The 22075-nt window shown below is 50.3% G+C and overlaps 1 protein-coding gene across 4 annotated transcripts in view; it reads right to left on the bottom strand.

Moving 5' to 3' along the window:
* Window positions 1-7322: 7322 nt before the first annotated feature.
* The window catches only part of xxylt1 (xyloside xylosyltransferase 1), a 50358-nt gene continuing 35605 nt past the window's right edge, over window positions 7323-22075 (bottom strand). For all 4 annotated transcript variants that reach the window (XM_035412373.1, XM_035412372.1, XM_035412370.1 and 1 more), the window contains exon 5: window positions 7323-8475. In XM_035412373.1, the coding sequence (XP_035268264.1) occupies window positions 8079-8475 (397 nt within the window). In that variant the 3' untranslated portion in view covers window positions 7323-8078. The remainder of the gene's footprint in view (window positions 8476-22075) is intronic.

Here is a 22075-nt window from a genome sequence, read left to right as displayed (position 1 = left end):
CTCTGCACTCCAGCACACTGGATTTGAAATAAAACAATTAATGTGAGGTCAAAGTACAGACTGTGCTTTAATCTATACCCGTGATTGAACATGGCTCCCCCATGGGCAACCATAGATACATACTCATCTAGTGCAATAATCTATACCTGTGATTAAACATGCTTGTCCTATGGGCAACCACATATATAGATAAATAAATATAACATAACATAATGATGAGAACAGGCCATTCACTCCAACAATGCTCGCCATTTTCCTATATATATATATACTTTAACCTAGAATTGTGAATAAACTTGACTCCTTTTCCTTTTTGCCCTGTGTGTGTTAGTGTTCGTAAATATGTACATTTAATTTGCGTGCACTTACTCCCACGAGTCTCTCTAGACACGCTTCACTGTTACTGAAACCCTTTCTGGGGGGGTGGGGGGGGCTTGCCTTAAGAAAAGTGCAGATGTGATGTCACCGCCTTCCCGGGTGGATTATTGTGTTTCCCTGCAGGGAGAACAAACTGTCTCCATCTCGTCGGAGAATGTGCCGGACGGCATTCCCGACGCGAGCCGGAATCCTCCGGAATCCATGGAGAACAAGGACACGGTTTTAAAAACCCAAACACAACGCACAGAGCTTTCCTGGAAACTACGGCAGCAGACGGTCATAACAACACGGACGACGCAACTCATTCTGCTTATTTATTACTCTGCCTGGCTTGGTGTAAAGCACGCCTGAGGTTTCGCCTTATTCCTTTTTGGCTGGACCGCAACAGCGGGGCCAGCCCTACAAACGCGAATGTCTGTGACTGACTGAGTGACTGAGTGATGAAGTTACACCATTGGTCGGCTGAGTTATGAAGTTACGCCACTGGTCGGCCGGATCGCGTGTGTTAGGTCCGGCCACATACTAGGTTTTAACCTGGTCTTGTTCTTTAAAGCGATAGGCTGACTTCCCGGGGTTCGCTGATTATTGTTCCAGTGTTAGTGTTCGTTTTCAACCGGCCAAAACAATTTTTTTACGTGCACTGAAGGATATATTACATACTTACAGAGCTGTCTGACAACTGCCTGGCATTACAATGATTTGTATGGGGGCATTCCACCATGTACGACTTACAAAAGCAACAAACTGCAACAGGTTTGCTATACAGACATATTCCTTCAATATAACATCGCATCTATTCTTTAAATTCATCACGTACACTCAGCATTTTCGTACCGTCATGGAAAAATCCGTAGTCGAGCCTGTATGCCAGTTAGGCAGTAAAACTCCATCCTGTTTTTCTAGGCTCGTCCAAAGACATCTGCCCCCTAAGGGCCTCGTCCTGTGCTGTCAGTATACTTGTGCTGAGAGATTTTACATTCACCACGTGCAACGGCAAATTACTTTTCCATACTGCCCAAAAGTGGAGTCAAGCAATTACCACCAACGAAGACTGTCTCAATTCAGGCCATAAATTATTATAATTTGTCACGACTGGTGTTGACAGACAAGTTTAATTTCTGGGCACAATTCTCAGTGGGTTATCCTAATTTAATTTAATTCACCTCAACTTAAGCACTACCTCGGGACCTCACTTGCAGTGGGGCAATTAGTGAAGGGCAGCTCAGTGGGATAGGTGGGGGGAGCGGGTGGGGGGTAGACCAGTTCAGCTCAAAGGGGTAATTAGATAAATCTGCATCCTGTCCCAAAAACCTGCTGTTCCCCTCCAGGGGTGCTCACTCAAGCCTTACACCGAGCTCACGCAACAGGTTGGGTTCAAACAGAGCGGATTAAGCCATTTGGAACCTTGCTCCTGCAGGCCACATGGCTAATTATGTGTCCATGGCAACCAACCAACCAACCGGCTGCTCTCCGCGTTCACTGACGGGCGAAAGTGTGTTAATTAGGGGGGGGGTAACAGGACCTGACCGCACTGCGCTCGGCCTGTGTCTCCACCCTGCTGCTTCATAACCGACACTTTCTTTTGGTTTCTATGAAATAAGGAAGTGAAACCATGTATTTCGTGTATTTTTTGAGAAGTAAAAATAGTTTTCCGCAGAAGAGACCAAAAAAAAAAAAAAAAGAAAGGCGAAAGTCGTAAAAATCCTTAGGTCTAATTTTCACGTAGGTCACGTTCAGGTGTGTAGCATATTTTTCTCCACCAGGTGACAAATATAGAGCAAGAAAAAAAAAAAAAAAAAAAAAAAAAATATATATATATACATACCGGTCATTTTACCATTTACCACCAACAGGAAGCACAAATGAAACGACTCGACTGTTCTATGGTGCGATCCTTGAGTAGACAATCGTAAACGAAATGGGTCACTGTGTTTGCAAAGAAACGGATCATGTTTTGTTTACCTGGACACATCTGTTGCTGTCAGGAGACTTCACAAACGACTTCACAAACGACAGATGTTCTGTAACTGAAGTGGCCGGGGGTTGATACTGTGAATAACTGCATAACTGGTGGGGGGGGGGGGGGGGGGGGGGGGGGGGGGGGGGGGGGGCTGGCGAATCAATTTGAACAGCTGAATCCGTGAGTACCTGCTCCCAAGGGGTCTCGACGCACCGAAGACCAGACCCGGCACGCACGGACCGTCCAGATCCGAGGGGGATGACGTGGGGAATATCGTTAGCCTTATTGAATCAGGATGAAGAATGCGAATGGATTCGGTGGGGGGGGGTGGGGCGTTCGCGGTCGGTTCCCCTCTCAGCCGCGGGAGGAGGGGGTGTCGAGCATTCGGGCGAAGAGTGCAGCGGTCATGTGACGCGCGGAGGTAGGTGCCCTGGGGGTGGCGGGCAGACGTCACCCCCCCTCTCCACTGTAGAAACAGCAGGAACAGCGGGAAGAGCAGGCAGCACAGTGCTTTACACGCGTATTGGGCTGTAGATAAATCTATTTTCATCGCAAACCACATCAGGGTCAGCCAGATGGGCAGGTGCTCACAGTGAGGGCACACTAACCTAGAGAAACATTTAAAAAAAAAAAAAACTCGAAATAAAGGGGCACCTCGGGCACTTGGGGCAAAAGGGGCAGGTGCTGGGGCAACTCCCGCAACTCCCACCCCTCCTCCCCCCCCCCCCCCCCCCCCCCCCCCCCCCACCCCACACATGCCTGTATCACATCGGACACACAAATCTACGGGTGAGGACCACAAAAAAATGTAGCTATTGACACAACTGGGTGCTGTTGTACGTTTCTTCCCCCCCTTCCCCCCAAACTTCCAGTGCATACACACCTCAGGATTCCAGAGTCCTGTCCTCTGCTGCCCTTTTCCCGATGATGTCATGACCTCAGAATTCCACGCTGACATCACCTCGCACACCGTCGTCGTGCACACCCTGAGACGTCAGCAAGATAGGGTGTCTCTGTTACATTACACTACGTTACAGGCATTTAGCAGACGCTGTTACCCAGAGCGACTTGCACAACTTTGACACCGAGGGTGCTGACGAACATGTCCAGACAATCACCGAGTCCCCAACTGCAGCCATGTTAGCCATAATTATAGGCAAACAGGCCTGTCCAGCGCTGTTGTATACGACCCTGTGCATGCTGGGATGTTATTTCCTTAATGAATGGGTTTGCTTTGCAAACGCGGTCCTGTTCTTTCACATCTTCCCAGGGGTTTTCATTTTCTTCGCCCAACGACCTTTACCGAAAGAAAACATAAAAACATTAAAAACGGAATGCCACAGCATGCACAAACTTCACGGTTGTTTTTCTTATACATCATAGAAGCAATTTAGCCTTCTGAGAAATTGGCAGAGAATAGATCAATTTCCAGGACTGTATCATCCAATCAGTGGGCAGAATTCCGTTCGGGAAAGGTCGGGGGAGGTCAGCCCAGGAAAAAGCCACCCCAGGAGAAATGCTTCTGTCGTTCACAGAAGCTGCTGCAGCACATGATGCAGGGAAATCGATGTTCCAGGGCAATCTGTTGTTCCCGACAGATCTGGGTCAAGACTCCCACGCAACTCAATAAAAAAAAAAAAATTAAAAAAAAACCATCCAGTTTCAGCCTGATTTGAGTCGAGAACTGTTTAAAATCGATCCCCAATCTGATCTATTTTTATATAAGATGAAGATGGAAGTTAAAGCAGTGCTTTGTTGAGATCTTGTTTCCGGCATTTTCTTTTTTAGTTAACTACAAGTAGTGGGCCAAAATTCCTGAGTGCATAACTCATTCTTTGAATATTTATATAAATGTTCTTTACAAATCCAATATAGATTTGTTTCTGACACAGTGGTCGATTCCACAAGTTTGACTATCCAACTAACCAATCAATGAACTTTACAGAGTGGAGGCGGAGGAGACCCAATCATACGCGTATGAAGAGAGCAACAACGGGGAGCCCGGTTGGCCAGCTGGGGTCACATGACCAATGAACACCGCCGACTAAACCCTCCCATATATCCCTTGGGCAGCGTCAAGCCAATCGTGTGCTGCCTGGGCAGAGCCGTCAGCCAATCAGCACCGGGCCGGATTCCATCAGAGACCGCGGGGCTCACCCTTTTACCGAGTCAGCTACCCAGCAGCCCCTAGGATTATTATTATTATTGACAGTAGCTAATAATTTGAAGTTTTTAATATTTTAATACGTCTAAAAGCCTTTAACACTCTTCTGAAGGGGGCCCTGTTAAAAGGAGTTAATAGTAAATTAGGATTAAATGCAGCTGCACGGCCAAAATGCCTGAGGCAAAACTCAAATACTCCCTACAATACTGAACAATGTGTGGTACACCAGATCCAAACATACTTTTCCCAAATAAAAGGATGATTAAGAAGGAAGGAATTTGTGTGCCTGCACTTTCAGCCAAAACAATGCAGTGTTAACAAATCAATGCCAGAGCATCTTTTTTTTTTACCCAGCAAAGAAAACGTCCTGTACTGTATATCATCACACTGTGGGCCAATGACTATGGAAGCAAAGGCCCTTATGAACACATCAGACTGTGCAAAATAAGCCCAAGACTCACCCATAAACAACAAAGATGCATCTGTGCCATCAGTCTACTTGGCCTTGCTGTCACACAAGCGACCTGCTCTAGAATTCATCTGAGAGAATTTAATTCAAGGCCGTGCTTTTTTTTTTTTCTCTCTTTTCTTCTCTTCAGGGAAGGGAATTGAACTGCTGTGGCAATAAAAGGTTCATCACGAATCCCAGCTAGGTTCATGAATAGTTTAATTGCAAAATGGCCCTGTCCTTATCACAAAGAGCACCGCTCAGAATTTTATTTTTTTAAAAGTTCAACTGCCAATAGCGGAATGTCTAACTCTGTGATGGATTCCAAATGACATCATTACTAAGAATGCCTATGGACACATAAACTAATATTTACAGTATAATTGAGGTGGCAGCACAGATCTGAGATGATGGGACAGTGATCAGGTAAAGGAGAACAGAACATTAAGGTAGAGATTAAAGAGAGAAACCTCTACAGTGCATTTCAGGGGAGCCTTACCTTACCTCACCTCTCAGTCACGTTCAGTTCAGAATAGGAACGCTGACAGCCACTGGGAAAACCCAGGAATCTGCAGTGACCTTCCGGAACGCTGTTCCAAACACAGCGGAACGCCGCGAATGTTCCTTCTGAATCATGTGGCACACTTCCAAAATGGAAAGTTTTGAGTAAATCCTCTGAATGTGTCCTCTTCTTGTTTTGAATGGAAATTTTTCTTAAGTGGGACACACGCACGTACACGCGCGCACACACACACACACACACACAACAAACAACCAGTGTTTTGGAATCAGTGGTAGCTGCTTTTATGGTCCCATTCAATAAATGATGTTACTGACAGCACATTTCAGTTTCTCTCTTACCTTCACCTTTCACAGAGTACATTTTTAATATTCCCACAGTTTTAACAGATTCCGCAAATAACAAATCAACTGCAGTCTGTTCTACTCATTTCACAAAAAATGAGAAAGCTTTTATTGTGTTCACTGTGTATAAAAGAACGGCCTTCACAGGTTACATTCTGCACAGAAATTAATGAGAAAAAATTGACCAAAACATCAATATTTAGAATACTGCAAGAGGGAATGTTAGACAATGTAGAAAAAAACTGAATGTAAAACAGAAAATAAGAAATAAGACATGCGATTCAGTAGAAACCCCCTAAATTTGAGAGTTTCAAGTGCTGAAATCATCCTGTAAACCCAAAAATCACATTTTGTGTTTTAAAAACACAGGGCATGCAATGATATCTGAAGTACTGTTACCAAAAAAAAAAGGGAATATATAGCAGCATGCATTACTTATTCAAAAGCAAGCACAAAAAACGTGACTGCAAACAAATGCAAAAAAAAAAAAAAAAAAAGCTTCTGTATAAAATATGTTAAAGCGGAACCCAAGTTCAGTGGTGTGAATCCCGACAGGGGTCTCAACAGCCCCCTGGGCGCATTTATAAAGTTGCGTAATTAAAAATATTCTGTGTGTAACAAAGATAAACTGTTGACAAACAGGACCCTTATAAACTATTGGAAAATAGGTGAGAGAACTTGACTGTACCAGGGAGGAGAACGTCAACACTTGGTTCCACTGCTCTTTTCTTTTCTTTTCATTTTTTTAACGTACTGCTGCCATCGTTACACTCGCTTGGACGCGGTCCTGAAGCGCTTTCTCCAGAACCTTCTCGGATCGATCGGCCTGCGGGTCGACGTGAGGAAACAAGCCAATCACGCCAATCGTACCGGCACCCAAACTCCATAAGGGCACCACCACCAGCCCCCGAGGCCTGTCTGGACCCACTTAGAGCAGGCAATACCATCGCACAGGGCCACAGTGCCAAATGCCGGCCCCTGATTGGACATACACAGAGATGGGGGCGGGGGAGGGGCATCGAAAACTGAAATACAGCCCTTTATCATCATACTGATTATTTATGTGAGTCCATCGTTCCCACGTACAGTACATACAGATGAAAGGATGACAGATGAGTGAAGTTCTCAGCGCTCTGTGGAAGTTCTCAGAGCTCTGTGGAAGTTCTCAGAGTGGTCCCCGTGCCGTACCGCGGATCCGGCGCATTATAAACCAGGTTAATACACAGCCCAGCTGGCGCGCGTTAGCGTAGCATGGAGGAGAAGCTGGGCAGGAGCCAGACCCCCCGGCTTCCCCACGGGAGGATTAAGGGGGGGGGGGGGGAGAACAGAGACGAGGTGACTGGAACATCGCCATTCTCACCTGCGGCCGGCGTTAGCGGGATAAAATGGCGGGTCCTGGCGCGAGGCCAGCCCCCGCCTCACATCGTCACGCGGCGACGCAGCTCGACGCCGTGCTGGTGACCCCCCCCCCCCATCCGCCGTCCCCCCCCACCCCCCCACCGGCCCCACAGTTTGATTGAGAGTCCAGAGATGCAATGAAGACAGGCACAGGGATGACTATCCCAAGGCACTCGAGCTAAACATGAAGACTGAGACTCACAAACATTTCACCAGAATCCCACCTTACAGGCGATTTTTGGTTTGCTGCGAAATTCAGCCTGAACTGAAGACCTTTCAGATGAAGAGCTTGCGGTGCACGTTTGACGTCTGACTTCCAGACCTGCTGGTCTGTCCTGCAAAATGTCAAGGGGACAGTGACCAGGTGTTCCAACATCTCTGTTCCTAAAAGCCCCAGAGATGGAACACTTGGGCAGCTAATGTACACTCCTCAGAGGTATGTTAAACAGACAGTTCACTTGAAACCCTGTACAGCTAGCGTCACGTAGCGGTGAAGGAAACAGGGATCGTCAGGGATGGGTTTCTTGTAGTTTGCTGGGGTAACTGTGTTCAGTCATCAGGGAAGACTATCGACTATTGCTGTGATGATGCGCTTAGCAGTCAGAGATGTGCATGTTTCCATGGTAATGCATTTAGTCACTGGTGACAGGCATGTAGCCATGAAAACATGCTCAGTCTCTGTTACCATGGTAATGACAGTTATTGGGAAGGGTATGCAGCAGTTGCCGTGGGAATGGTCAGTTATCAGGAATGGGCTTGTTGCAGTTGCCGTGATAACGCTCAGTCGTCGGGGATGGAGGTGTTGCAGTTGCCGTGGTGACGCTCAGTCGTCAGGGATGGAGGTGTTGCAGTTGCCGTGGTGACGCTCAGTCGTCGGGGATGGAGGTGTTGCAGTTGCCGTGGTAGATGTGCACCGGGCCCTCGCAGCGGTAGTACATCTGGAAGACGTCGCCGTAGCCGTGGTCGCGCCACCAGGTGCAGAGCTGGCGGTTCCAGCCGCAGGGCAGCGGGCTGAAGAGCTCGGGGTGCTCCATGCCGATCAGGCTGAAGAAGTCCTGGTCGCCCAGGTGCCCCTGCAGGTGGTACTTCTCGGCCAGCCCGGCGACCCGGCCCGGCTCCAGCAGCTGGTTGTACAGAGCCGAGCGGCGCATGGCCTCCAGGTCCAGCAGCATCACCCCGCTGTTAAAGCCCGGCTGCCCGTCCGGGGGGGGCTCGCCCACTTTGGACTTGGGGTTCTCCTTCCGGTACTGCCAGAACATGTGCCTTCAAAAACACAGAGACAGAGAGAACAGGACGGGTCAGGACCCGAAGGCAAATCAAACCAGACACCACGCTTTCCCCGAGTCTGTGAAATCTGTTCGCGCACGACAGGAAGCAGGGTGCGGTCAGAGGGGTCTGTCCGCTGGGCGAATCAGGCGGAGCGCAGAGAGGCGTGACATCACACGCTGGCCTACATCACAAGAACGTCTCCGCCCCGATCACAGCCTCTCACGAAGCCCCGAAGCCAATTATAAAATCTGCGTGAAAGAGGACAAAAACATCACTTTCTTCACTTCTTCAAATCTGCTCACGAACTGAAGACATGAAGTCCCAGAACAGAACGTTGCGTAACCCCCCCCCCCCCCCCACCCCGGCCCCCTCGCCCCCCACCCCAATGCTGCCAGCGCTCACACTGAATAAACTACCACTCTCGGAAGCTTCCAGAAAAAGTTAGTTTGTTCAGCTGTAGCCTTTATAGGCAGTAAAATTTGCTTATGCCACATGTGTCCCTTGCCAAGAGAGCACCCCCTGGTGGGGGGGAGCCAATGGAACCCAGACAATGGTCGGGCTGTGTTCTGACTGTGCTGCGTTGGCTCTGTGGAGGTCAGTGCTGAGGCTGTGTTTGGACTGTGCTGCGTTGGCTCTGTGGAGGTCAGTGCTGAGGCTGTGTTTGGACTGTGCTGCGTTGGCTCTGTGGAGGTCAGTGCTGAGGCTGGGTTTGGACTGTGCTGCGTGGGCTCTGTGGAGGTCAGTGCTGAGGCTGTGTTTGGACTGTGCTGCGTTGGCTCTGTGGAGGTCAGTGCTGAGGCTGTGTTTGGACTGTGCTGCGTTGGCTCTGTGGAGGTTCAGTGCTGAGGCTGGGTTTGGGCTGTGCTGCTTTGGCTCTGTGGAGGTCAGTGCTGAGGCTGTGTTTGGACTGTGCTGCGTGGGCTCTGTGGAGGTCAGTGCTGAGGCTGTGTTTGGACTGTGCAGCGTGGGCTCTGTGGAGGTCAGTGCTGAGGCTGTGTTTGGACTGTGCTGCGTGGGCTCTGTGGAGGTCAGTGCTGAGGCTGTGTTTAGACTGTGCTGCATTGGCTCTGTGGAGGTCAGTGCTGAGGCTGGGTTTGGGCTGTGCTGCGTTGGCTCTGTGGAGGTCAGTGCTGAGGCTGTGTTCTGACTGTGCTGCGTTGGCTCTGTGGAGGTCAGTGGTGAGGCTGTGTTTGGGCTGTGCTGCGTTGGCTCTGTGGAGGTCAGTGGTGAGGCTGTGTTTGGGCTGTGCTGCGTTGGCTCTGTGGGGGTCAGTGCTGAGGCTGTGTTTGGACTGTGCTGCGTGGGCTCTGTGGAGGTCAGTGCTGAGGCTGTGTTTGGACTGTGCTGCGTTGGCTCTGTGGAGGTCAGTGCTGAGGCTGTGTTTGGACTGTGCTGCTTTGGCTCTGTGGAGGTCAGTGCTGAGGCTGTGTTTGGACTGTGCTGCGTGGGCTCTGTGGAGGTCAGTGCTGAGGCTGTGTTTGGACTGTGCTGCGTGGGCTCTGTGGAGGTCAGTGCTGAGGCTGTGTTTGGACTGTGCTGCGTGGGCTCTGTGGAGGTCAGTGGTGAGGCTGGGTTTGGGCTGTGCTGCGTTGGCTCTGTGGAGGTCAGTGCTGAGGCTGTGTTTGGACTGTGCTGCGTTGGCTCTGTGGAGGCCAGTGGTGAGGCTGGGTTTGGGCTGTGCTGCGTTGGCTCTGTGGAGGTCAGTGCTGAGGCTGTGTTTGGACTGTGCTGCGTGGGCTCTGTGGAGGTCAGTGCTGAGGCTGTGTTTGGACTGTGCTGCGTTGGCTCTGTGGAGGTCAGTGGTGAGGCTGGGTTTGGGCTGTGCTGCGTTGGCTCTGTGGAGGTCAGTGCTGAGGCTGTGTTTGGACTGTGCTCTATATCTGACTTTACCATGGGGATGGGATGCATCAGACACAAGCAGCACAGGGCTGGGGTCTAAGAGAATGATGCAGTGTATTCGTAAAATCTGAAACTGCACTACATTAATTACGTTATAGTTTGGAGGATCTGGCTTGCCTTGGTTATTGTGTCATAATCTTCCCCGATGTAAAAATCTGTCAAACACATATCTTTTTTTTTTTTGTTGGTACCATGCCAGCTTCACACTGTCTCACAGGTTTTACACTCCGACAGACGCTCCTGTATAGCCCCACTGTCGGCCTGTCAGTCATTTCTCTGGAGTGGGTCAAAGCACCATCAGCACATCCAGTCACGTGTGTGTGTTCTCACACGCATCCTCGCATTCTAAAATCACGTGACCATATTTTAAATATTTTTTTTTGAATCTCATCCCTCGATCCTGCGCTCTGTTGAGATGGGAGCGGTACAGTGCAGAGTCTCTCTGCAGCAGTTATGATGATAAATGTGCTGAAATGCTTTTTCTGTGGCTGTCCTGCAGGTGCTGAAGTACCATTAATGTGCCCGTTTCAGGGAGGGGGCGGACGGACTAAACAACAGTAACATATTGGGGGGGGGGGGCTTTGGCCAGCTTGTACCTGTCCCTGTTGCCCAGCAACAGCTCATTACGGGAAGAATGGAAGGGGTGAAGGGGGTCATAAGCTGGCACCAGCGTCGCCCCCCCCCCCCCCCCCCAAAAAAGGGGAATATATCCCCCCCCCTCGCAGCGTCCCCATCCATCACAAAATCAGTAACGAATCAGCAAAAACCGAAAACCAAGCGTTTCATGCCTGCCGAAGAGATGCTGCCGTTCTCTTGGATCGATCTGAATCGGATCATGGCTGAAATGTTACGCAGCGGTGGAGGTGTGAGGTGGGATCTGTTAAAGAGTCTTCACTGCTGGTGAGGAGATTATGGCTGAGATTCAATCACAGCCGTGAGCCCTTTAGCCCGGATTCAATCAACGCTTGTCCTTAACTTCGACGATCAATAAAAGGCAAGAATCTTCTTTATTTTTTCTTCACATGAACAGTGTTTAGTGGTCACAGAATCCAAAACTCAACCGAGTTGGTTGAATGAAAAGTCAACGCTCGCGTTCAGGACCGGTGTTGACTGAATACAGCCTGAACGGGCTCACAGAAGCACAACGGCAGGGACGCCGCGTTCAGCCGCGTGAAACAGAAGCGGAATTCTGACAACCCTCGTCTCCCACCGCAGCCTCCAGGCCGCTCTCCCTGAGTGACAGTAACCAAGCGGAGTCTGACGTCTGCTGCGTCGCGCGGCACACACTCCCAAGAGCGCTCACGGCGATCTCCACCCCCCTCTCTCCCCCCCCCCCCCCCCGATGCGCACGCACACACAACACGGCCATCTGAGCCCCCCCCCCCCCCGCCCCCAGAATAGTGTTATTGTGAGCCCCGTCCGTAGGGACACAGGGGACGCAGATCTGCAGTCTGCCAGTCAGCAGGTCACTGTTTAAGAGGCTGATTTCCCTGGAGGTGGAGATCGGCCCTGCCGTGTTAACCCCCCTCCCTCCAAAACAAAACCGAAAAAAAAATCATAATTATGCGGAACGCAGTGACTCACGCGTGATTATGCAGACCAGCGCGGAGTGGCAACTCCAAACTGGCGGGCATGAACATCGAGGCCATCCAGACAACGCCAGCGTACGGGATGTACTCGAACAGGACGTGAACGAAGCGTGGGGACTAAGACCCCCCCCCCCCCATCCCATACCCGCCAGGACATCTGCTCACAATTTAATATCTTCCAGCAAATTACACTCCCCGCTTGTTCCCGCATCGTCCGCAAACTCACACACGCATCGTCACTGTTTTTATTCGGACTGCTGAAGGATCCCCAGAGGGGCCAGGCAGAGCTCCGCTAGTGTTTGTGTAAGAAAGATAAAAATCCTCTCCTGTCCATCAGCGTTGGGGCAGCCACCGTCCTCTTAAGCTGAACAAAATTACACTGTTTATGAAATGCAGGGGGCCAAAGTAAACCCAGCATTCGAAAAAAAAAAGTCAACTGCCGCTTACGTTGGGTACTCCGGTGTGGGGTCAATAAGGGCGGAAACATCACACAAAAAACAAACAAAACAAAAAAACGGACGGACATGATCTCTGAGCGTCCTTGTGGGAGGATTTTTTTATCAAATTCACATTAATTTAAACACATTAAATTTATTTAAGCTCTGAGCTCCACTGACCGGGGGAGTCGTGTGAGGGTACGGAGGGTGCGGGGACGACAGGGTCAGAGCACCTGACGCAGGGACGGGTGATCTGATTGGCCAGTTCTGGGGCCTAACGTCATGTTTACCTTCTGTTTGAGAACAGCCAGCGAGGGACACTGTTCCGTCTCCTCTGATTAGCATCGGGGCCGAGCCGCACGGAGAGCTTTAATCTGCGCCGGCGTTTCTCCTCGCATGCCACGCTCACGCATTTCCTCACTTCCTCTCGCACCCGTCGGCTAAATAACTCAGTAAACAGACGCGACGACCGGGCGTGGGGGCACGCGTTCGTTCTGACGTCTGAGGAGTATTTACGTCGCCGAGGACAACCTGTACGGCGAAAAAAATCAGTTTTTTCTTCCCGGTGTCCGCCGAGCACAGCACGGTCTGGCTGTGCTAATTAAGCTCATCACCAGCAGCGATTCAGCCCAGTAAACTCACCCCCCCCCCCCCCCCCCCCCCCCCGCGTCCCCTCAAACCACCCCCGCGCCCCCGCAAACCACCTTCCCGTCCACCCGCCATATTTTCACAGGGAAGTTCGCAGCACGGAGGTCGAACAGAAATGATTAAATCTACGATTTTCAAGAAATTTAAAATCGCCAACCCCACCCCCCCAAGGGTGGGTAATAATCTAAAAATTTGTTTTGTTACGAAACACAAAATACCTACCCAAAAAAAAAAAAAATTCTATCTGTACCTATAAACTAAAAAACTACAACCAAATTGGAGGAAGATAGGGGGACTGTGCCTACACAGCCTGTGTGCGTGTGTGTGTGTGTTTGTGCACGTGCATGTGTGTGCGTTTGTATCTGTGTATATATGTGTGTGTGTGTGTGTGTGTATGTGTGTATGTGCGTGCACATGTGTATGTGGGCATGTGATTGTGTATGTGCAAGTCTGTGTGTGTGTGTGTGTGTATGTGGGCATGTGATTGTGTATGTGCAAGTCTGTGTGTGTCTGTGTCTGTGTGCGTGTTTGTATATACGTGCATGATTGCGTGTGTGTATCTTGGTGTGTTTGTGTATGCGTGTGTGTCTGTGAACATTTGTGTGTGTGTGCGAGTGTGTGTGTGTGCGAGTGTGTGTGTGTGTATGCTGCACCCTCCAAATCTCACAGAACACCATGGCAACCCACGTTAACGCCCTAAACGCGTGTGAGGCGGTGACACGCCCCTCACACAGGGGCCTCAGTAGATGTTTGCATGACTCACGCAGCTCACACACGGGTCACACGTCCGTCCGCTTATCAACAGAGTTATTTCACCTCCACCAGCCGCGCTTCTCAAATAATAATTATTTTACTCCGTGTCAGATAATGAACGGAGCGGTGATTTCCACAGCGTGAGGCTTCTCCTTGAACTGAACAATTAGCGATTAGTCATGTAAAAAAACAGGGGCCAGAACAATGCATGCTCCTGAGCAAGCCTACAGGGAACAAACCGTAGTCAAACATCCACCTTGATTCTGTTTAAACAATGAGCAGACCAAACTGCTGCTGTCAGGCTGCTATTGCCCCCACACTGGCTGGAACAAACTTGGTGTAATAATCTGAAGCGCTATCATGAAACACACAACATGGAAGTACATTCACGATCCATTTTGCAACCATTCAGCAATTCCACGGCTGTTTAACTACCCCTCAGCAACCATTCCCAAACTATTCAAAGACCATTCCACAACTATTTAACAACCCCTCAGCTACAAGTTGCCTACATCCAAGCTATTGTCTTTATATCCAGCTTAAAAGCCCCAGATGGGACATGGAGACTTCTCTAGGGATAAATAAAGTATTATTGAATCAAATTTCCACACGACACTGCATCAGTCCAAGCCAGGATATTATTAAGGTTCACATTTCAATACTGATCAGTTAGATTTACAGGTCTTTCTCTCAAATCAATGCAGGAGGGGGGCCATTTTTTCTGCAATAAAACACTCAATAAGTTGGTGTGCTGGCTCCTGCGTTCTGAAACCTGAAGCTCAGCCGTCTGAAACACGGTTTAAATGGACGTACAGCGGTAAGCGACGGCGCACAGAAAGGCCGAAGCACCGAGCTGCCCTCAGCGCCGGGGGCAGGACGTCCCGCTCACGAAGGTTCAGGGAGATTTGGCGAGGCCGCCCATGCCCTCTGACAGCACAGATATTATCTCTGCCTCCTTCTTCTTCTACGCCGCCGCGCTAAATTACAGATTCCGGGAATGCTCCAGCGATTACGCACGGAATTCCACCGATCCAAAACACTCTAACCGCCCCCCCCCCCCCCCCCCCCCCCCCCCCGATCCACCCTGACCACCCCCCTCCCCCCCCGACCTGTGGAACAGAGACTTCAAAAGACACTCGCCACAACAGCGGCGATTAGATTTACGACCGAAGGAATCCGAGCTGGAGTATGTTTAAGGGAAAAAAAAAAAAAAAAACTTAACAAAAGAAAGAAAGAAAAAAAAAAACAGGAACACGGTCTTTAAAACATTTTCATCGTGGAGGGGGGTCCTGCTGGCACGAACAGCAGCCTGCTTCCAGTAAGGGACTGAATCTCGGGGAAAATCCAGATATCTCGTACTGTAAATGACGACAACAGCTCGCGGAACATTGTTCATCTATTATGAATGCACCTTCACGGCCTGATAACACAGGACAGCACGTTAAACGCTCATAAATCTTATACGCTAATTAAAAATTAAAGGGTCGATGCCAGCAGTGAGATTACCGGCATTACTGGTTAAAACAACAAACTGTGGCACCAGCAACAAAGGATTCTTTTTGGACACAAACTTTTACATGGCGGAGGGAATAAATTCAAAAAAAAAAAAAAAAGGCTAATAAAAAAAATTAAACATAAAAAGTAGTGTGACATAAACCACACAGGCCTGGGGAGGATTGTTATGGCCACTGAGATTATTTGGGGTGCATCTCAAACCAGCTCAAAGCAACTCAAAGCAGTTCAAACCAGTTTAGACCAGTTCAAACCAGCTTCAGCTCAACCCCTGGAATGAAGAAGCTGTTCAGCTGTTCTGGAGACACACCTGCATGCAATATACAGTCCCAGCAGCAGAATAGACAGTGCAATATACTGCAATATATACAGTAAATATATACACCTTCTGGAAAATATGTTAAATTCCACTTTTATAAGTCCCTCTGGAAAAGATCATCTGCTAAGTGGCAATAATGTAATAAAGACATTTCACAGCCAAGTTTTCCAAACATACACTGAAATATCTGACAGCAGCACTAACCTGTGTAATTACACATACATTGTGATGTGTTGCAATATCCTGATAATATATTTATATTTCAATATGATCCATTTCTGTTGGGGTTTCTCAGACTCGTTTGCTCCAAAACCAGACATGTTGAGACTAATTACAAATAAAATAAGCACAACCTACCTTAAGCTTTAAGCCTGCTAAGTAACAGACAGGTAAGGAACTGAACACATAATCACGTCTACGCTTTTAAGACCAGCGATTGTTAAAAAAAAAACTTCTATTATTAAACCAGCTGAGGTGCAGCAATTATATAGGAGTGTGAGGTAATTGCAACCTTAGCATACGATTATACCTCAGGTCTACAGGACCTATTTAAAGTCTTTTTTCCCATTTAACGTGTCTGTGAACGAGCAGTTATACGGCTGGGATTCATAACCCCGGCCTGATTCCACATCTTCCCTTCAGAAAACAAGACGCCTGGTTTCTGGGAGGAAAAAAAGGGGCTCTTTCTTAACGTTGTATGTAATTGGAAAAAGCGTTTGCTTCCAATACAAATAACAGCTAAAAGAGATGGGCAGCCACACAGCATGCTAACCACAGCCACACGTAGCATGCTAACCACAGCCACATGTAGCATGCTAACCACAGCCACACGTAGCATGCTAATCACAGCCACATGTAGCATGCCAACCACAGCCACACGTAGCATGCTAAACAACAGCCACACATAGCATGCTAAACACAGCCACACGTAGCATGCTAACAACAGCCACACGTAGCATGCTAAACAACAGCCACACGTAGCATGCTAACCACAGCCACACGTAGCATGCTAACAACAGCCATACGTAGCATGCTAACAACAGCCACATGTAGCATGCTAACCACAGCCACTGGCTGCTGCACTGAATCAATCAGTGAGATTAGACGTGTTGCATCCAAGCCTTCTGTCAGTTCAGGGCAACTCTGCTACATTCTTAGGCTAAATCGTTATTAAATCCAAGGCCCATATGTGCATATTTTTGCAGAAACACTGTTAATCGGATACAGACAGATGTTGCAAGTAACCAAGAACAATGTGTTCCTGCCATATTTTACGCACAGTTGACTACCTTTTTTGGTCCAAAACACGCAATATGCTGAATCACTGCAATGTCTGTTAAAATTTGTTTGAAGCTGCTCTGACAGTTTAAACAGAAAGCACAGAAAGAAAGCACAGCTTAACGTTTAAAGGATACATCGCAAATATTTTTACTTCGGTAAATAACACTACTTTTTTTGTAAATGCTTATTTTATTCAACCAGGTAGGTCAACGGAGAATTATCTCGATCTCTAAATGTAATGTAATGTAATGAGTGTGCTGTCAAATCAGGTGTAATTGGCTTACAGTCATGAGCATTTCTGAGGTGTGCTGCAATTAACTGGAGAGATTCGAGTGATTCTTCACCGCATTCTCCAACTCTTTAAAACTCAAATTCTTCAGTCAGCCACCAGATCAAAAAGGGCCCTGAGCAAATGAGAAACAGCACGGGTACTGAAACAAAGCCCACCCCCCCCCCCCCGGCCCCCGCCCCCAGACAAGCGCTTGGAGGACTCCACGGCAACAGAGCATAATCATAACTCTCAGGCATCCTGCAATTGTCCGTTTGAAAAATATGCAATTACCGCAGAGAAAAGAAGAATAAAGAGGAGAGAGGAGAGGGAATTAAAAAAAAAAAAAGTTTCGATCATAGTTTTGGCATCTGGAATGCTTCACCAGCAGTCTGACGGAAGGTGATGTTCCAGTTGTTTTTCCTGAAATTCCAAGAACAGAGGCGGGTGGGGTGGGGTGGGGTGGGGGGTGGGGGGTGTATGGGGGGGGGGGGGTGAGGGGAGGGGGATGCTTTGCCCAGATGCTCAGACAGCGCACACACACACGCAGCCCTGGGGTGGAGCAGTCTGATGTCTGACTTTACATCTGAAGAAGTCTGAGCTGTTGCCATGACGGCGCTTAAAGGTTTTCATTAAGAAGTGATGACCCCACAACATGGAGCGCTTTCTGCAGCTGCAATAGGAAACAACACAAAAACAAAACAGAAAAAAAGCTGCAGCAGTCTGGGCTGTGGGTGCATGTGTTTCAATCATTTCATCATCCGTGCATATTGTCACAGGAACAAGACCCAGAATGTTGGGGGGGGGGGGGGGGGGGGGCGGGCGGGGCCAGAGCAGCTGTATTTTTGTCGGGGAACCCCCCCTCCCCCACCCATGCTGCGTACAGAGTAGGGGGGGTGCACTCCCGGGTGCATCCGCGGCCTTGCGTAACAACAGCGCTAAAAATGGGACGCGGGCTTTAAAAATGAAAAGGTTGTGGCTCCGGAAAGCAAAGCGAGATTTAGCATCTTTTCCAGCGGTTAATTTTTTAGTAGGAGGACGTGAGCCGCATGCCAGAGGAGGGAAAAGGGAGGATGGAAGAAAAGTCCAAATTTGGGGGGGGGGCGCACACAACTCGGGGGGGGTGGGAGAGTACAGCCTACACTGGGCAGCAGGGAGAGAACAGCCCATACAGTAGGGAGTGAGAAAGAACAGCCCATAGAGGAGTGAGTGAGAGAGAACAGCCCATAGAGGGGGGAGTGAGAGAGAACAGCCCGTACCCCTTTACTCAACAAGGCCCTACAGGCATTCAGCCAGACACCTAAACTTGTTATTAACCGCGGGTCCTTCTGCTCAGACCTCACTGAAAGCACCCAGCACTGAGAGAGAACCCACTCACCTCAGCGCTCTAAAAGTCCCAGCTGACTCAGAACCATATTACCCACAATTCCATCTCTCCAGATCACAGAGCCGCCGCCTGGGTACGGCTGGAGGGCCACTCAGAGCACTTCAGAAACGCCACTCTGAAGAGCTTCGGCTACTGAGGAGCGCTAAAACGCAGAAGGAGCGCATCTGGACCCCAGCGCGGAACCGATGGGCCATTCTGCCACTCAGAGGGGCGGGGGGGGCAGCAGGGTAACAGGTGGGGGGAGGGGGGGTGGGGAGCTCTTCTCAGCTAACAGGTGGCCTAGAGCAGCTCATGAGCCAAAAATAGGCCGGATTGCCCAGGACGCTCTCTGTCCAAACTGTGCTTTTCAGTTTCAGGCTGTTCTCCCTGTTTCCGTAGCGAAAGGCGTGATTGACATGTATAAACAGAGCGCTGGGATACGGGGGCAGAGCCCGGCAGGTCTGGCCGGGGAGGGCGGCGGTGTAGTATAATGGGTAAGGAGTTGGTCTTGTAACGTAAAGGTCACAGGTTCGATTCCCATGTTGGACACTGGCGTTGTACCCTTGAGCGAGGCACTTAACCTACATTGCTTCAGTATATGTATGCAGCTGTATAAACGGATGCCGTGTAAATGGTGTTTGTAAAACGTTGTGTAAGTCGCTCTGGACAAGAGCGTCTGCTAAATGCCTGTAATGTAATTTAATGTACCAGCGGGATTGAAGAGCCGGTCCCACACAGCAGCCACACACACTGAGGAAATCTCGGCCATTAAGATGCTTTATCAACACTTCCTCTCTGGAGGAAACCACCCCCCTCCCCTAACACTGCAGCACTCAGCCCAGCACAAACAGCGCTGTGACACACAGCCGGAACATTGGCCTGCTCCCGGTCTCTGGAGGCCAGCGGCTGTAGGACAGGAGGGGGGCTCGGGGAACAGGAGTGGGGGCTCGGGGGAACAGGAGTGGGGGCTCGGGGGAACAGGAGTGGGGGCTCGGGGAACAGGAGTGGGGCTCAGGGCAACAGGAGTGGGGGCTCAGGGGAACAGGAGGGGGGGCTCAGGGGAACAGGAGAGGGGGCTCAGGAGTAGGGGCTCGGGGGAACAGGAGTGGGGGCTTGGGGGAACAGGAGTGGGGGCTCGGGGGAGCAGGAGTGGGGGCTCGGGGGAGCAGGAGTGGGGGCTCGGGGGAGCAGGAGTGGGGGCTCGGGGAACAGGAGTGGGGGCTCGGGGAACAGGAGTGGGGGCTCAGGGGAACAGGAGTGGGGGCTCAGGGGAACAGGAGTGGGGGCTCGGGGAACAGGAGTGGGGGCTCAGGGGAACAGGAGTGGGGGCTCGGGGAACAGAAGTGGGGGCTCGGGGAACAGAAGTGGGGGCTCAGGGGAACAGGAGTGGGGGCTCGGGGAACAGGAGTGGGGCTCAGGGGAACAGGAGTGGGGGCTCAGGGGAACAGGAGTGGGGGCTCAGGGGAACAGGAGTGGGGGCTCAGAGAACAGGAGTGGGGGTACGAGCAGACAGACTCCCAGCACACTGGCTCAGACTGTAGGGCCGGATAAAGAACAGGAGAATCAGGGGAGAGGCTGTTCCTGACTGAACGCTGCAGATGCTTCTGACCTCCTGTTGCTAAGATACCTTCTCTCTGCGGGCTGGGTGTGAAATGGGGGTCACAGAACCGCGACTGTGTCTACCGCCTGCTCTCACTGCACGCTACCTGTTGATCTGGATAACCTGCTCCCTGTGTTACAGGCTGCTGCAGGTACAGGTTCCTGCCGCTCGTTCTGACAGGCAGAGCAGCTGTCTCTCCGCAGAACAGCTCGTTACTGCTCTTTGCAGACGGCAGACAGCAGATGTGGAAAACCACGTCTGCGTTTCAGCGCCAAGCAGCGAGCCAGAAGCACGAGCTGCTTCACTACCGAGCGCCTGGCCTCACTCAGTACACTGCCAGGATGTTCAGGAGAAACAGACTGCACCGGGGGGAGGGAGAGGGAACAGCCAATACCAGGGGGAGGGAGAGGGAACAGCCAATACCAGGGGGAGGGAGAGGGAACAGCCAATGCCGGAATGTTAATATGTCAGGAATCCCTTACGGCAGATTGGCTGGTTCTGGCATGCTGTTACTGTATTGGCTGGTTCCTGTGTGCTGTTGCCGAATTGGCTGGTTCCTGTGTGCTGTTGCTGGATTAGCTGGTTCTGACATGCCGTCGCTGGATTGGCTGGTTTTGGCATGCTGTTGCTGGATTGGCTGGTTCTGGCGTGCTGTTACTGGTTTTGCTGGTTTTGGCATGCTGTCGCTGGATTTGCTGATTCTGGCATGCTGTCGCTGGATTGGCTGATTCTGGCATGCTGTCGCCAGATTGGCTGGCTCCTATGCGCTGTTGCTGGATTGGCTGGTTTTGGCATGCTGTCGCTGGATTGGCTGGTTTTGGAATGCTTTCGCCGGATTGGCCGGGGCCTCCCGCATGTGCAGGCTGGCTCCAGTGGAAGAGCAATCGGACCTGAAGGCTGATAAATATCCCTGTTTACAGAAACAGGCTCCTCCCCACTGCAGCTGCCAGGGAGGCTGGCACACCGCGCGGGCATCGTGCCCATCACGGTAAAACAGCCAGCGGGGCTGCCACCCTGGAGAGGAGGGAGGGAGGGGGGAGCCATAGCAACGGCCTCTCAGTCAGATCCATAACGTCCATAACATCAGTAACGTCTATAATGTCAGTAACGTCTGTAACATCAGTAACTTCAGTAATGTTAGTAACGGCCGTAACGTTGGTAACCTTGTAACATATGTAACGCCCACGTCAGAGAGCTCGGTGACACTGAGCACGACAGGCATAGCGGTGGTAGCGCCAGTCTGAGCAAAAGCTCAGTTCTGTAACGTGCGATATAACCAGCACAAGCCAGACGTAGGTAATTTAGTGCCTGGAACTGGAGTCAGCACGACCAGATCTGCAGTCATCGGCCACTAAGAGACTGTGCAGGAACCACACCTGTGGGGGAGATCCCACGTCCGCCCGTCTGCTGCTACCTGCACACCTGTAATCACCATCCAACTGCCAATTAACTTAACAGCCGGCAGAAGCTTTCAGGCACAGCTATACACATGCCACAAGCACGTCTGTTCTGTCCCCTGGCGCCCCTAGTGGTGGAATGAGCTCCCTGCTCCATGTCAGGATATCAAGAGTCTGCCTGTTTTCCGGAAGACTGAAAACTCACCCGTTTACGCTCCATCTTGGCTCAACTACAGCTGAACCCATCATGAGAAAACTCACCAGTTTATGCTCCATCTTGGCTCAACTATATCTGAACCCGTCATGAGAAAACTCACCAGTTTATGCTCCATCTTGGCTCAACTACAGCTGAACCCATCATGAGAAAACTCACCAGTTTATGCTCCATCTTGGCTCAACTATATCTGAACCCGTCATGAGAAAACTCACCAGTTTATGCTCCATCTTGGCTCAACTACAGCCAAACCTATTATGGGATTATTAACCTGACAAAAGCTACCCTTCACGTGCCCTAAGACCCATTCC

The sequence above is a fragment of the Anguilla anguilla genome, chromosome 4, assembly GCF_013347855.1.
Source record: "Anguilla anguilla isolate fAngAng1 chromosome 4, fAngAng1.pri, whole genome shotgun sequence".
Lineage (NCBI taxonomy): Eukaryota > Metazoa > Chordata > Actinopteri > Anguilliformes > Anguillidae > Anguilla > Anguilla anguilla.
Note: the sequence above shows the minus strand (reverse complement) of the source record. Positions and strands in the feature narration are given on the sequence as shown.